The following is a 16,121-nucleotide window of genomic DNA, read 5'->3' as shown; positions in this document are numbered from 1 at the left end:
TTGAAAGTGACAAACTTAGACAAACAAATTTTGATGAAGTTTTGGATGATTTTGCTATGAGGAAGGCTAGAAAAAAACATTTTTAGTCTTACTGTATTTGATGGTTGTAGTTTACTTCTTAATATGTATTTTAAAACTGACTGTTTAATGACAACATAAAGTAGATTCTAAAAGTGCCACACTGTCAGGTAATCATGATCATATTATTTACATTTCCAAGACAATATAATTTGTAAACTCAAGGGTTTTTTTTTAAGAATAACATTACAACTTCATTTTCCTAAAAATTAATGCTTATTCCACAAAAGGTTTACAAAGTTCAGTTACTGCAAAAGTTTTTCAGTGTTAATTTTAACATTTATGCATTTTTTCAATCACTATGGTATTTAACAATAACATCTTACGTCCTTTAGAGGATAAATTGTGAATTGCAGAATTTTAAATACCCGTCATCATCCTTGGCTTCACTCAATTTTTTTTATAATTCATTCTTCCATTTTCTTGTAGTCGTGAGGGTGGGGGATTGGGAGGGGCCTCACAAGTGGAGTAGCCTAGGGACTCTCTTCATCTAAATCCGGCCCTGCTCAGAGCAGCTTACAATCTCCTTCCCTTCCTCTCCCCACAACAGAAACCCTGTGAGGTAGGTGGGGCTGAGAGATATCTGAGAGAACTGGTCTTGAAAAAACAGCTCTAAGAGAACTTGTGACTGACCCAAGGTCACCTAGCTGGCTGGATGTGGAGGACTGGAGAATCAAACCCAGTTCTCCAGATTAGAGTTCGCCGCTCTTAGACACTACACCAAACTGGCTCTTGATGGGCACCAGAAAAGGCATTGGTAGATGCCATGGTGCCCAAGAGTGCCATGTTGGGAACCCCCACGGTAGATGGATTTCTGAGTGCAGATCAAGGGGAAAACTTAAGACACTACACCAAACTGGCTCTTGATGGGCACCAGAAAAGGCATTGGTAGATGCCATGGTGCCCAAGAGTGCCATGTTGGGAACCCCCACGGTAGATGGATTTCTGAGTGCAGATCAAGGGGAAAACTTACATGGAACTTTGCATGCTTATCAGGGAATTAGTAGGACACAGAACACAGGCTATGGCAAATAAAATGCAAGTCTGTGGTCAGGCAGGCAAAAAGGGAATATGAGGAGCATATAGCAAAAAATGTAAAGACCAACAATAAAACTTTCTTCAAATACATTAGAAACAGGAAACCAGCCAGGGAGGCAGTGGGGCCCTTGGATGACCAAGGGGTAAAAGGAGTACTGAAGGATGATAGGGAAATGGCTGAGAAGCTAAATGCATTTTTTGCCTCTGTCTTCACTGTGGAAGATGAGAGGTGCTTGCCCACTCCTGAGCCGCTGAGTTCAGGAGGGGTGTTGAAAGACCTGAGTCAGATTGAGGTGACGAGAGAGGAGGTCCTAAAACTGATAGACAACTTAAAAACTGATAAATCACCAGGCCCAGATGGCATACATCCAAGAGTTCTGAAAGAACTCAATTGTGAACTTGTGGATCTCCTGACAAAAATATGTAATCTCTCCTTAAAATCAGCCTCCATTCCTGAGGACTGGAAGGTAGCTAATGTCACTCCCATCTTTAAAAAGGGTTCCAGAGGAGATCCGGGAAATTACAGGCCTGTCAGTCTGACGTCGATACCGGGTAAATTGGTGGAAACCATTATTAAGGAAAGAATTAGTAGGCACATAGATGAACAAAACCTATTGAGGCAGACTCAACATGGGTTCTGTAAGGGAAGATCTTGTCTCACTAACCTGTTAATGTTCTTTGAGGGGGTGAACAAACATGTGGACAAGGGGGATCCAATAGATATTGTTTACCTTGACTTCCAGAAAGCTTTTGATAAAGTTCCTCATCAAAGGCTCCTAAGCAAGCTCAAAAATCATGGGATAAAAGGACAAGTCCTTTTATGGATCAAAAACTGGCTAATTAATAGAAAACAGAGAGTGAGTATAAATGGGCAGTTCTCCCAGTGGAGGGGTGTAAGCAGTGGGGTACCACAGGGATCAGTACTTGGTCCACTGCTTTTTAACTTGTTCATTAATGATTTGGAGTTGGGAGTAAGCAGTGAAGTGGCTAAATTTGCGGATGATACGAAGTTGTTCAGGGTGGTGAAAACCAGTGAGGATTGTGAGGCACTCCAAAGGGATCTGTCAAAGTTGGGCGAGTGGGCGTCAACATGGCAAATGGGGTTCAATGTGGCCAAGTGCAAGGTGATGCACATTGGAGCCAAAAATCCTAACTATAAATACACGTTGATGGGGTCTGAACTGGCAGAGACAGATCAAGAGAGAGATCTTGGAGTTGTAGTAGATAACTCACTGAAAATGTCGAGACAGTGTGTGACTGCAATAAAGAAGGCCAATGCTATGCTGGGGATTATTAGGAAGGGTATTGTAAACAGATCAGCCAATATCATAATGCCGCTATATAAATCAATGGTGCGACCTCATCTGGAATACTGTGTGCAATTCTGGTCACCACACCTTAAAAAGGATATTATAGCTTTGGAAAAAGTGCAGAAAAGGGCAACTCGAATGATAAAAGGGTTGGAACACTTTCCCTATGAGGAAAGGTTAAGGCGCTTAGGACTCTTTAGCTTGGAGAAACGACGACTGAGGGGTGACATGATCGAGGTTTATAAGATTATGCATGGGAAAGAGCAGGTAGAGAAAGAGGTACTTTTCTCCCTTTCTCACAATACAAGAACCCGTGGGCACTCCATGAAATTGCTGAGCGGTCGGGTTAGAACGGATAAAAGGAAGTACTTCTTCACCCAAAGAGTGATTAACACTTGGAATTCACTGCCACAGGAAGTGCTGGCGGCTACAAGCATGGACGGCTTCAAAAGGGAATTAGATAAGCATATGGAGCAGAGGTCCATCAGTGGCTATTAGCCACAAGGTATAGATAGGGACTCTGGGGCAAGTGATGCTCTGTCATCTTGGTGCTTGGGGGGGATCAACAGTGGGAGGGCTTCTGATGTCCTGGCCCCACTGGTGGACCTCCTGATGGCACTGGTATTTCTGGCCACTGTGGGATACAGAGTGTTGGACTAGATGGGCCTTTGGCCTGATCCAACATTGGCATCTCTTATGTTCTTATGTTCTTAGGATGCTCTTACCAGTTGCTATTCCAGCCACAATGAACTGGATGGGTGAGAACCTTACTATACAAAATACTGAATCTAACTTGGACTGAAGAAGTGAATGGAAGGAATTGCAAAGCTTGCATAAAGTGTTTAGGGTACGAAAGAGCAAGAAGGTTCAGTGGTGGGTTGTTTGGCCACTGAGTAATGGTGAATGTCTTGAGTCTTCATCTGTGGTCAGGTAAATTTTATGCGCCTCCTCCACCCTTACCTTAGAATGAGTAAAGGTGGAAAGTATGGGCATTATCCCTCGCTAAACCCAAGGAGTATCTTTAAAATATCATTACAGTTCTAGAACAAGATATACCTATTGATTTGAACACAGTTAATGAGCAAGGTACTCAAGATATATTGTGGACATAGAGACATTCTACTTCCCACTGACATGAATTCAGATTTATTTTTTTGAAAATCATCGATCTGCTGAGTCTGCCATAATATATAGCTATTATATCAACTCAAACACACAGAATATTTGCTTCTTAATAAGGGTGTCCTTATCCCCGCCTGGCAAATAACTCAGCTATTTTGAAATCCATGCAATCCCAAATATTTCAAACTATCAACCAACTCTTCTGCAATAGCAAATAGACTTTAATGATTCCTTGGGTAAGCAGATAACATACTAAATTCCAAGCAGGATCTGGGAAACTAATAGATATGATGCATGTGGGCAATACAGCATTCTAAGATGCTTCTTAGAAACTGAGCACAAAGTCAACCATCTATATATCTAATAGCCAAGGTATGTTTTGGGTGTGGATACTTATTCCTGCCAACAGAGGGCTCACTCTCCCCCAACAGTTTTTTCTACAGACTCAGGGGATTTGAAATGGCCTCTGCAGGGGCCAGTCACTCTAGGCATCAACGGTGAGAGATTAGAACATGGGGGGGGCTTCTAACTGGGTCTGTCAGCAAAAGGCATGAGGAGGGGGAAGGGCCCTTTCCAGGCCTATTTTGGCCTTTGAGAGAGGGAGCCTTGGGGCCAGGCCTGACAATGTTTCCCAGTGTCAGGCTGGGAAATTCCTAGAGGTTTCATGGTGGACTCTAAGGAGGGCTGGGTTTGGGAAGAGAGAGGCCTCAGCTGGGTATAATGCCACAGAGTCCAGCTTCCAAAGCAACCATTTTCTCCAGGGAGACAGCTTTCTGCTGTCTAGATTTCAGTTGTATTTCTGGGGGGTCTCCAGATCCCACTTGGAAGCTGGCAACCCTAGGCCTGGCAGCAGTCTAGGGTTGCCAGGTCCCCTGGCAGGGAATAGTGGGGGTAAGGTTGCCAGATCCAGGCTGGGAAACTCCTGGAGATTTGGGGTGGACCCTGGGGAGGACAGAGACCTCAGTGAGGTACAATGCCATAGAGTCCACCCTCCAAAGCATCTATTTTCTCCATGGGAAGTTATCTCTGTAGTCTGGAGATGAGCAGTAATTCCAGGGGATCTCTAGGTCCCACCTGGAGGCTGGCATCCCTAGGCAGCATCTTATAGGTGACTTGATACTACCTGACTTGCGTGACTCAACTAGACCCAGCTGCTTGCTATTCTTCACAGCAGCCACAGTATGAAAGCCAGTGTGGTGCAGCAGTTAGAGCTTCAAAGTAGGGTATGCAAGTCCCAGGTTCAGATCCCCATATTGCAGTGGAAGCTGACTGGGTGATTTTGGATCAGTCACACACTTTCAGCCTAACCAACCTCACAGGGTTGTTGTGCAGATAAAAGGAGGAGAGAATAATGTAAGCTGCTTTGGTCCCCACTGTGGAGAAAGACTGTAATTTTCCTAGGTAGAGGCCGTGGTGGAGGGGGGTGGAGATGGAAAGCTGAAGACAAATAAAGGCAGATAAAGGTAGGTTGGCTGTTGGGTGGGAAGGAAATAGGGTTGCCACCTCCAAGTTGGGAAATTCCTGGACATTTGAGGGGTGGACCCTGGGGAGTGTGGGCTTTGAGGAGGGGAGGAACCTCAGCAGGGTATAAAGCCATGGATTCCACCCTCCAAACCAGCCATTTCCTCCATGAGAATTACCACTGCCAGCTTTCAGGGGAGAGCTGGAGATCACCCAGAAGTTCCCCTGGATGAAATGGCTGCTTTGGAGGGTTGAGTCTATGGCATTGTACCCTGCTGAGGCTGCTTGCCTCCCCAAGCCTCACTGTCCCAAGGCTCCACCCCCAGATCTCCAGGAATTTCCTAACCTGGAGCTGGCAGCCCTAAGGTGAATTGATCTCTATAGCTGGGAGATTCCTGTTATGATTCCTGGAGAGATGCCACCAGTGTTCCCTCTAAGCTGAGTTAGTGTGAGCTAGCTCACAGTTTTTTAGCCTCTGGCTCACACATTTTTGCTTTAGCTCAGGAAGGATGGCTCCAGAGCCAACTAATTTATGCAGAAGCCAAATGGCTCACTCACAACTTTAATGCCAGTAGCTCACAAAGTAGAATTTCTGCTCACAAGACTCCATACCTTAGAGGGAGCATTGGATGCCACTGCTGCTGTGGGGAGGAGGTGAAGCAGGTGGGTGGCTGGGAGCACTTCCACCACTGCTTCTGCTGCTGTGTGGGGTGGGGTGGGGGAGGAGGCAGGCAGGAGGCTGGGAGAGTGATGGGGGCAGAAAAAGACAGTGATGGGGTGGGGGGCAAAAAGAGAAAGTGATGAAATGGGGAGGCCGAAAAACAAAGAGAATGATGAGGGGGCAGAAAGAGGGAGGAAGTAACATGCATGGAGAAGAGAGAAAGAAAATGGGGGGGCGCAGAAGAAAGAGTGTGAGAGACGTAGGGGGAGAGGGGAGAAAGCAAAGGTGTGAAGAATGGGATAACCATCCCACAAATTTCTTGCGGGTCTCCACTTGTAATGATTTTTATATATACAAAGTTTAAGAAACATAAAATTTAGCTACAATTCATTCTGCAATTTGCATAACAGAATTCACTGTATTATATATTACAAAACTATTTTCAACTGTTTGCATTATCTGCATGACTATTCACATCGCCTCTGCTAAAGATGTTAACATCAGAATCAGCATGCAGTGTAAATGAAGCCAGGGGGAACATAACTCATCAGTGGAAACCTCAGTAACTAAAGCTTTAAAGATATTCTAAGGGTGTCAAATGAACATATATGGACAGGGAAGGGTACTACAGTGGAAAGCACTGCCCCTAACCTAAACACTAACATTGGAGCAGGCCTATGGAACCTATGACTGGGAACCATAAAAAAAACAGGGTTCACAACTGTGTGAAGAGAAAGAACCACATGCATATGTGGATGTCATACCTGTAGACTCTAAGCATACTTTCCAAATGTGTGTTGATTTGGGGCACAACTAGTAATTGCAATACTGCCCCCCTCCCCCAGTCTATTCTCTTTAAAACATCTGCAAGAAAATGGGTTTCTTTTGAACTCAGTGGGTCACTTCGTGTGCTTTCTGTTTATGACTTTGGATATTTTGAACCTGCAGTTGGACACTGAAAAAGCATAAAACTCAAGCTGGATTCCGTCACCCAAACTATCCCCCATACGTTCAGTTCTTTCACATCAATGGTTCCAGAATCATCTTTATCAAACAAATCAAAAGCTTCTCTGATCTCCCGCTTTTGGTCTTCAGACAGTTCATGTTTCAATCCACTTTTCTTTCGCGCAACAGAACCCGTGTTACGTCTTCTATAGCCAGATGCCATCTGTTAAGTAAGCGAAACAGAAGAAGTAGGAAATAGTATTTGGATACAACTAGAAGTAGTAAAAAAGTTTATTGCGTCACATTCTACAAAAAATCATATTTGATTTGCCCCCAAAAGCCAAGACATTGAAACAAAGAACCATTTGTGTTTTTTTAAACCGTGTATTTTCTAGCTGTGTTTCCCAGTTTTTTCTAACTTGTTGCTGGATGCTTTTGACGTTTGTGTCCATCCCTTCCTCTCCCTTGCTGCTTGAGATGGCTTACAAAACAAAACTTGACAAAATAATAAAACAGCAAAAATAATCAAACATGAACAAGCTATTAACAACCCAGCATTAAAAACTCTTCCATGGCCTTAATACTGCATAAAATTTTAACAGCCTAAAATCAGTTTCATATAATAGTTCTCAGGCTAGAAACAGACTGCAGAAACAATTCAATCATGATGTGCTGATGGAAACATTAAACAAATAGAACTTTGGGTGGCATTTTGGGCTGGGGAAGTAGGAGTGGGGAGAGGACCTAGGGAAGGAGAAACTGCAGGGGCTGCAAAGGAGTAAGCCAAGTCTGAAACCTGGGTTCTAGAGCCAATTGTATGGCTCTTTAACAAGAAAATCAAACCTTGGATTTGGTATGCTGGAGGCACATGTGGGATGGTAGAATAACCAGTATGTGAAGGGATTAGCATGGAAGCATTTTTATGGGACGGAAGGGCTTCTTAGAGATGCTCAGGGGTCATTTCCTGCAGGAGCGCACAGGAGCGGAGCTCCGGCAGTAAAGAGCCCAGGAGGCGGGCACATGCAACAAGCCCCACCCCCTACTCCCAGCAGCCCTCAGTCAGAGCAAGAAGCAGCCTGGTAAGCTGCAGAGCCCCCCCGCCCCCCAGTCTAAAACAGTCCAGTGGCACTTTTAAGACCAAGTTTTATTCAGGTACAAGCTCTCCCTCCTCTGTGAGGACAGATCTGCATGCCCCCCCCCCAACAGCTAGCAATCCAAAACAGTCCAGTGGAGCCTGAGTGGTGGATGTGGCATATGCAAATAAGTTATGCTAATGAGTTGTACTAATCAGCTCCTGCACCTCTTTTTCTACGAAATGACCCCTGGAGATGCTATAGGAAGGGAAATGACAGAGGTGAACAGCTACCAATAACCAAGGTGTGAAAGATATGTAGATTTATGTTGGTGCACTAAAACAATTGCTTCGAATGCTCCTGTGTATATTTATACTCATTGTGAACCCTTGTATGTGCAACTTCCTAAGTGGAGTTTTCCATCTTCCATGAGTCCTTGTAGGTTCCCCTACGTTTACTAATAAAATCCTGAACTTGACTATATGCATGACTATATTCAAATGTGTGGGTATATGCATGTTTGCTCAGAAAGAAGCCCCAATGTGCTCAGTAGGGCTCATTCCCAAGTATATGTAGGACACCACAACTTGATTCCCATACATATTTCCTCATAAGTCCCACAATCCAACAGGATGTCCTCTCACGTAATTGTGATTTTAGTTCAAGGCTGCAGTCCTATGCAATCCCATGGGACAAATGAATGAGCATGCTTAGGACTGAACTCTAAGAACACAGAACTGTGCCTTTAAATCTCTCCACAATCCCCAAAGGAAACAGTCCTTTCCTATTTAAAGTGAAGATTTCCACCTATTTTGAGATGGAAATGACAGTAAATCTAGGAACTTGAAAGAACCTTCAATAGTGAGATTTGCTTGAATTAATCATGTGGGATTTAGTGTAAAAATATAACTATAAAGCCATCGTTTAAGGTGTGTGGGCACCGCATGTTGCAGTAATGAACTCTTGTGGCTGTCACTAGTGAATCCAATGAACAAGGCTTGAGAAGGTGGGCAAATACAGATTTACCAGTTTGCTTTCTCATAATTCAACTCTCACAAATACTCTCACTTACTAGAGTGCTGGGAAAGAACTACACACCACTCACTATTATGTAAAAGCTGCTGCCTCCCTCTCACTACTTTATGTACACAAACCAAACCTTGGAAAACTGAATCTTCAACTGCCTTCATTTGCCAGTTGTGTTCAGTTTTTGAAAGCTGAGCATGGCCAATTTGGGGGGGGGCAATTCTGGTTAAGTCCCACCTTATTTTCTTCCAAAGACCCATCAGGCAATGCAAAAGGAAGGTGGGCATTGTGACATTGCATAGAATTTCATGTTGTCATTTCAGTTGGATATAAAATAAACAGGGGTGTTTATATCTTCGCAACCAGAACGGTGAGCATCTCTGCCTCCTCCTCCACACACATTTGTGGTTAATGAAGGATTTCTTCCTGTAAACAAAGTAAGTGTGAAGTTGCAAGAGCTGTAGCAGGCAGGTTACCCAGTGCTACATTTGTGACAGGGTTCACTCTGCAAATTGTTTTTGACTACCACTGCTACATCCTGAAATATGTAGAACAACAATACAGTACATTTCCGAACATGTACCGTGTATCTTCAACCACAGTTTTTTTCTAGGTGGGTAGCCGTGTTAGTCTGTAGTAGCAGAACAAAATTTGGACACAGTATGACAGGTGGTATCTGACAAAATGAGCTTTGACTCACAAAAGCTTATACCTTGGGAAATTTGTTGGGCTCTAAGGTGCTTTTTTACCTTTACTGGACTCAAATTTTGTTCCACAAAAATATGTTCTTCTTTAAAGTGCTATAGAGATATTTGACATTTCAGCTTCAAGACAAACACTGCATATTTTTTTCACCATTAAGCACAGTGTCTTTGATTCTAAGGGGCGCTTCCATCTCTGCAGAGCAGCTCCCCCCATAGAATGGCTTTTCTGTCTGTAGAGGAAGAGAGGGAAATTGTTGCCGATTTCCCCCTCCTAGCCCAGAACCAGGTTCCACAATCAGAAGTTGAAGCACCCCTGTCTCTCTCCCCCAATACCTTTGAGGTTAGTGAGATTCCCAGTTTGCATGACCAACTGCAGCAAGAAGGTGACGGGAGAGGGAGAAGGAGACATTGGGTTTACCTGAAGGGTTCTTCTCTGCAGTGAAGCGAAGTCATCCAAACTGGTTAGGTCACACATCTTCTTGCTCCAGGCAGGGCTACGCAAACTTTCTGTATGACTCTCCCGGACCAGAATGGGGCTGACCCTCCAGTCATTGTATAGCCCAGCTCTGTAAAGGAACTAGATTCTCCTTTTTTTCTTTTTTGGTGGTGGGAAGTGAATGGCTTCACCCCACTGAAGAGAAGAAACCTTTAATCCAACCCATGACTCCTACTTGTTTTCTTTTTTTTTGTTTAGATATTTTTATTGTTATTATTATTATCGTTCTGATTATACATTTTCATATTTCATTATACTCTAACAGTTTTTCCCCGTCCTCCCCCCCTCCCTCCAGTCTGTTGTTTTTAGTCCTTTTCTCTCAGCCAGGGGCATAGTGTTTGGAGCTTCCACTGAACGTCGTTCCTTTGTTCTTCTTCCATCCATCTCCAGTATATGGTCCATTTCGCTTGAATTGTCTCTGTTCTTTCTTCCCACGGCTTGTCTTGGTTGATTACGGAGATTATCTCTGGCTGAATAATTTCCTACTTGTTTCCTGTTCCTAGGTGAGAGCTACTCCTTCTTCACATGGACTCACACACATCTGCCACCCCTTTCATCGGGGGGGGGGGGTTTCATTCCCTCCAGACCAGATGGTTGCTTAGTCAGAGCCATTCAGAGCTACTAAGGTTCACATTGATGGGTCTCCTCCAGTACTAACATCCTTTTTGTTATGCCTCAGAGGCAGAATCACAGTGATCAGAGGCCAAGCACGTATGGCAGAACTACGGTTGCCAGGTCCTTACCTGCTGCCAGTGGGGGGATCTGGGGGGCATTCCAGGGTGGGCGGGGATGTTGTTGATGCAATGACAGCACTTCCGAAAGTGACATCATCACCTCGGTGTTGTCGGGGCAACACTACTTTTTGGGCAAAACGCTGTGGTAAAAATGGCTACAAACAATAGTTTTTGCCCCAAAAGTAGAGCGTCACCTCTGATGTACTGATGTCACTTCCAGAAGTGACGTCATCATGTCGATGATGTTGCCAAGGGATGTCTTTTGGGGGGTGGGGTTTCCCCCAATGGCTAGCTGGCTGGTGGCGAGCCTGAGCCTGAAAAAGCAGGGGATCCCCTGCCCCCACCTGGGGGCTGGCAAGCCTAGGTAGAACCATTCACAAATTTCCAGCAGCACACACACACACACACACTTGTCACAATATTGTATTTACATGATACTTAAATTATAATTTCAGGGCAAGCATTAAGCTACCAGAGGAACATCATCTGAGGTTTGTTCTCCATCTTGGGTTCCAAATAGGAGTGCTTGATTTTGGAGCCTCCACATGATGTCGTGCTGTGGTCTTTCTGTTTCCAGGATTTCTCCACACTTATTATGCTCTTTCCCAAACATGTTTAACTCTTATTTTTATGGAAAGAACACAATCCAAGCATAGTAGCATGCCTTCTGGAAGGGAGGGTGCACATTTTCTTGTAATGCAAATGTCCTGTCTTCCTTGGTGCCATTTTCTCACTGTCAGCCAATCAGGAAACATTTTTCCAGCATTTTTTTTTCTTCCCACAATCCTGAGTGCATTTTGAGGTTTGTTTTTTTTTAAAAAAACAAACAAACCAACAATCTAGTCACTGCTGTAGAGTTCTAGCATGATAACAATCTATTTTTAGATTTATTTCAAATAGATCCATTAGGGCACTAAAGGCACTTTTTTGACATGTTGGGAACATTGCCTCTGAGCATACACAGAAAACTCTTTCTATTAAATGTCAGTCTTAGCACTTCTCTCCAGTTACATTTATATATGAGAAGGCATTTCCAGATACATTTCCTCCTGACTGACAACCTTAACAAGCAAAATGTTAATTTGCAAATCAAACTTAGTTTTCAAAAAGTGAAGAGATCTTTGCATTATTTCAAACTTTTTGGGCACTAATTGTGTAAGGAGGATTTAATTTTTTGTCTCTGAGTACACTGTGTAACTGGAACAGAGATCCTAGCCACAACAGAAAGAGTGCAACTCAATTTCATAAGGCACAAGACACCAAAGAACATAGGAATTGGTTAGTGACAAAGGTTGCTCTTCATCCATGAGTACAGAAAAAAAACACTATCAAAGGAACTAGAAACTGATCCTCCCCCTGAGAAATGGAATCAAGTGATGGACTTTTCCTGGTCAGTCCAAGGCAAGGCTTCACAATTCTATTGGGCAGAATACTGGAATACACTGGATTTAATCAGTTTCTGTAATCAGTACAAGTGAAAATGTCTCAAAGTGGCTTACAATCTCCTTCCCTGCCTCTCCCCACAACAGGCACCTTGTGAGGTGTGTGTGTGTGGGGGGGGGGGCTGAGACAGTTCTGAGAGAACTGTGACTGGCCCAAGGTGACCCAGTAGGCTTGGGTCATCTTGGGCCAGTCACATTTCTCTCAGATTAAGTGGAGTGGGAAATCAAATCCGGTTCTCCAGATTAGAGTCTGCTGCTCTTAACCACTAACCATTATACCACACTGTCATAAGAAGAGCCCTGCTGGATCAGACCAATGGTCAATCCAGTCCAGCATCCTGTCTCACACTGTGGCCAACTAGTTCCTCTGGAGGGCCAACATCAGGGCATAGAGGCCGAGACCTTCCCATGATTGTTGCCTCCTGGCTCTGTGATTCAGAGGTTTAGTGCCTCTGAATGTGGTGGGTCCCCTCAGTCCCCATGGCTAGTAGCCACTGATAGACCTATCCTCCATGAATCTATCTAATCCCCCTTTAAAACTGTTTATTCCTGTGACCATCACTACATCCTCTGGCAGTGAGTTCCACATTTTAATCACTCTCTGTGTAAAATAGTATTTTATTTTGTCTGTCCTGAACCTACTGCCCATCAGTTTCATTAGATGCCCTCGAGTTCTAGTAATTTAGGAAAGGGAGAAAATTTTCTCTTTCTACTCCACGCATAACTTTATAAACCACAATCATGCCCCCCCCCCAGTCGTCGCTTTTCTAAATTGAAAAGTCCCAGACTCTTCAGCCTTTCCTCATAACGAAGGTGCTCTAACCCCCTAATCATCTTGATTGCCCTCCTCTGTAACTTTTCCAGCTCTGCAGTGTCTTTTTGAGAGATGGTGACCAGAACTGTACATAGTATTCCAAATGAGGCCGCACCATAGATCTATACCAGAGGCATTATAATATTGGCCATTTAATTTTCAGTCCTTTTCATAATAATCCCTCTCTGATTTATTTTATTCACTTCATTTATATCCCACTTTTCTCTAAAATGGGGACCCAAAATGGCTTGCAACATTTCCCCCTTCATGATGCCTCTGGACTGAAACAACTGATCTGGTGAAGAGCTGGGGAGTAGGTGGTGCAGAGGTGGCAGGTGTGTGGGCACCGTGGCTATGTCTGAATGGGAGGCCCTGCAGTCAAGACAGTTATGGTCTCAGACACTGAAGGCAGGGTCCATCCTTGGGCATGGGTATCTTATGGGGTACAGAAACAGAAGAACAAAGAGCTGGAAATGGTGGCTTGCACACAGACTACTGAGGCTTTTCCAGTTGTCCACTTATTACTGAATGCACTGCTACCCTGACTTCTTGAATGCTGTCACGTCTGCTGAAATGCTGAAGAGACTTAACTGTTCAACTGCCCCAATCCCTCGTCTTTGGACAGCCAGACACTGCAATGGCTTCCTGCTGCAACAATAATCTCACACTTGCTTTCACTGGAGTGGAGCCAACTCTGCTCTAAGTGCCACTTCCAAGTCGTTTTCCTGATACATTGTGGGATTACCTATTTAGTGCATTTTTATCCTGCTCTCCCTCCAAGGAGCAGTGTTTCTTCTTTCCTCTGTTTTCCCCCCCTCATTACCCTATGAGGTAGATTACACTGAGAGAGAACAACTGGCCTAAATTCAGACATTAAATATCAGGGCAACTCTGGATACACTGAAACTGTTTCGTATATTTGTCTGCATTGTCAATTTTATGTGGATTTACATTTTAGATATTTAAATCCTATCTTAGCCAACATGACAAACCTTCCTGATGCTTTAAAAGTGTACCGTCTTCTAAACAATTCTGTTCCAGAAATATCAATGAACGTAGCCATGTTTTTACAATCAGCGATAAAACTGTCAGGAAAACTACCAATGCATAATTGTTTTATGCAACACTATGCAATATTATGCAGTCAGCAAAATGCTTGGCTCTATATGCGTGGTTCTATATGGTTTTAAATGTATACTTTTATAGTAATCCTCTTTTAAGGTATTTTTATGCTAATAAAGGTTATTTAAAAAAAAAAAAAATCATAGTAAGCCAGCATTTGAACCCTGGTCTTCTGAGTCACAGGCCAACACTCTAGCCACTATACTATACTGGCTTACAGGATTAGGTGGCTCCTCAAGAGTTGGATCGTTTGCTATTCAGGGCCAGCTGAAGCCATGGTCCCCAACAGGCATAATTTATTTATTTTATTATTTATTTATTTATGTATTATCAGATTTATACCCCACCCTCCCTGCAGAGCGGGCTTATTATTCTTAAATACCCCTCTTTAAATGCCTGGTTCCCTCCACTTAGGGGATGCTAGAAAGTGCTTAGGAGACAGCAGCGGCACGTCTAGGTTCCTCGACTAGGAGCAATTCTAGCCCACAGCTCTGACCAATTTCATGCGACCAAGGTGAGATTTCCACAGACAGCCATAAGGTGGCAGCATTCACGAAGTGCTGCGTATCTGCGCAACCAAAGACTCACTGGCGGAGAGTAACCAGATTGCGTGGGTGTATGTCAGAAATGTTGCTCATGATCGTCCCTGGGACCTTCTGCACGCAAGGCAGCTCCCAAACAAAACCCTCCCAGTCCTGAGCCCCGATAAAAACGGAGGGGGGGGGATAAGATGAGCAGCGGCGAGAAAGACCTTGAAAAGCTTGTCCAGATGTATTATGTGTGTGTGGGGTAAGACGCAAACTCCAGCCTCTCCGTAATCAGGGTCCGCAGGCCCAGGGACACCCCCCCCCCCCCGCTCCTTGCGCTTCTCATTCGCAGAGGGCTAGAAGAGGTGAAACGTGTTTCTTCGCCCTGCCCGCCAGTTAAGCAGCCCCCAGATTTGAGCTGCAATGTCGCTTCCTCCCCGCAGCCACTGGCAAGAAAGCCAAAGCTTCTGTCGAGAGCGAAATTCTTGGTATGCAACCCTGCAAAGCAACCACCACCGCCACAACCTCACGCCTCAAACCGCGTCTGGCAGGGCAGTCTGTCGCCCCGAGGCCTCAAATCGCCGTCAGGCGCTCTGCCGGCCGCGCTCAGCCGGTTGTGTTTCCTGCTGCGCCTGCGCATCGTCTAGGGTTGAAGCAAACTGCCCTTCCTCCCCTCCCCCCAGCCGAAGGGGAGAGTTTCATGGTGCAGGCCTCGGTTGGTGCAGGAGCACCGGAGCACGCTGCCAGTCAAGAGCCCAGGGGGTGGGCATGTAAGCCCCGCCCCCTGCTCCCACCAGCCATCAGTTGGTCCCATCTCCCTGAGCCCTGGGGTGGTGGCCTTGGACGCCTAGGGGCACATTCCACCTCTCGCATGTGATGTCCAGAGGAAATCACAGGATCACAGGCGAGAGGTCATTCTGGCTCTCCCAGCTCTCCTTAGGAGTTATTTAAAAAGTTATGGCCTCCGCTGCCTTGACTGCGATGCTGGTGGGGGGTGGAGCGAAACCTTTTGCCTCCCTGAGCCCCGGGGTGGTGGCCTTGGACTCATAGGGGCAAATTCCACCTCACACAAGAGGTCATTCTGACTCCCCCAGATCTCAGGAGGGGCTCTTTAAAAAGTTATGGCCGCCGCCGCCGTTCTCAGCAGCAGCTGTGATGCCGGCGGGGGAGACGGGGACGTTCCCTTGCCTTCCTGAGCCCCGGGGTGATGGTCTTGGACTCGTAGGGGCAAATTCCACATCTCGCCTGTGATGTCCGAGAAGAAATCACACGCTCGGAAATCACAGGCGAGAGGTCATTCTGGCTCTCCCAGCTCTCGTTAGGAGCTCTTTAAAAAGTTATGGCTGTCGCTGCCACTTTCGACTGCGATGCCGTGGGGGGGGCGGGACGAAACCTTCTTTTGCCTCCCTGAGCCCCAGGGTGGTGGCCTTGGACTCGTAGGGGCAAATTCCACCTCACGCGAGAGGTCATTCTGGCTCCACCAGCTCTCGGGAGGGGCTCTTTAAAAAGTCATGGCTGCCATCGCTGTTCTCGGCAGCAGCTGCGAAGCCTGCGCCCACGGGGGGAGG

General features: G+C 45.3%; 1 protein-coding gene across 1 annotated transcript in view; it reads right to left on the bottom strand.

Moving 5' to 3' along the window:
• The window catches only part of LOC107109561 (caltractin-like), an 11,827-nt gene extending 4,989 nt beyond the window's left edge, over positions 1-6,838 (bottom strand). The window contains exon 1 of the mRNA XM_015410226.1: positions 6,680-6,838. Coding sequence (XP_015265712.1) covers positions 6,680-6,838 — 159 coding nt within the window. The remainder of the gene's footprint in view (positions 1-6,679) is intronic.
• Between the last annotated feature and the right edge of the window lie 9,283 nt (positions 6,839-16,121).

The sequence above is a fragment of the Gekko japonicus genome, unplaced genomic scaffold, assembly GCF_001447785.1.
Source record: "Gekko japonicus isolate JY-2015 unplaced genomic scaffold, Gekko_japonicus_V1.1 scaffold1086, whole genome shotgun sequence".
In the NCBI taxonomy this organism is placed as follows: domain Eukaryota; kingdom Metazoa; phylum Chordata; class Lepidosauria; order Squamata; family Gekkonidae; genus Gekko; species Gekko japonicus.
Note: the sequence above shows the minus strand (reverse complement) of the source record. Positions and strands in the feature narration are given on the sequence as shown.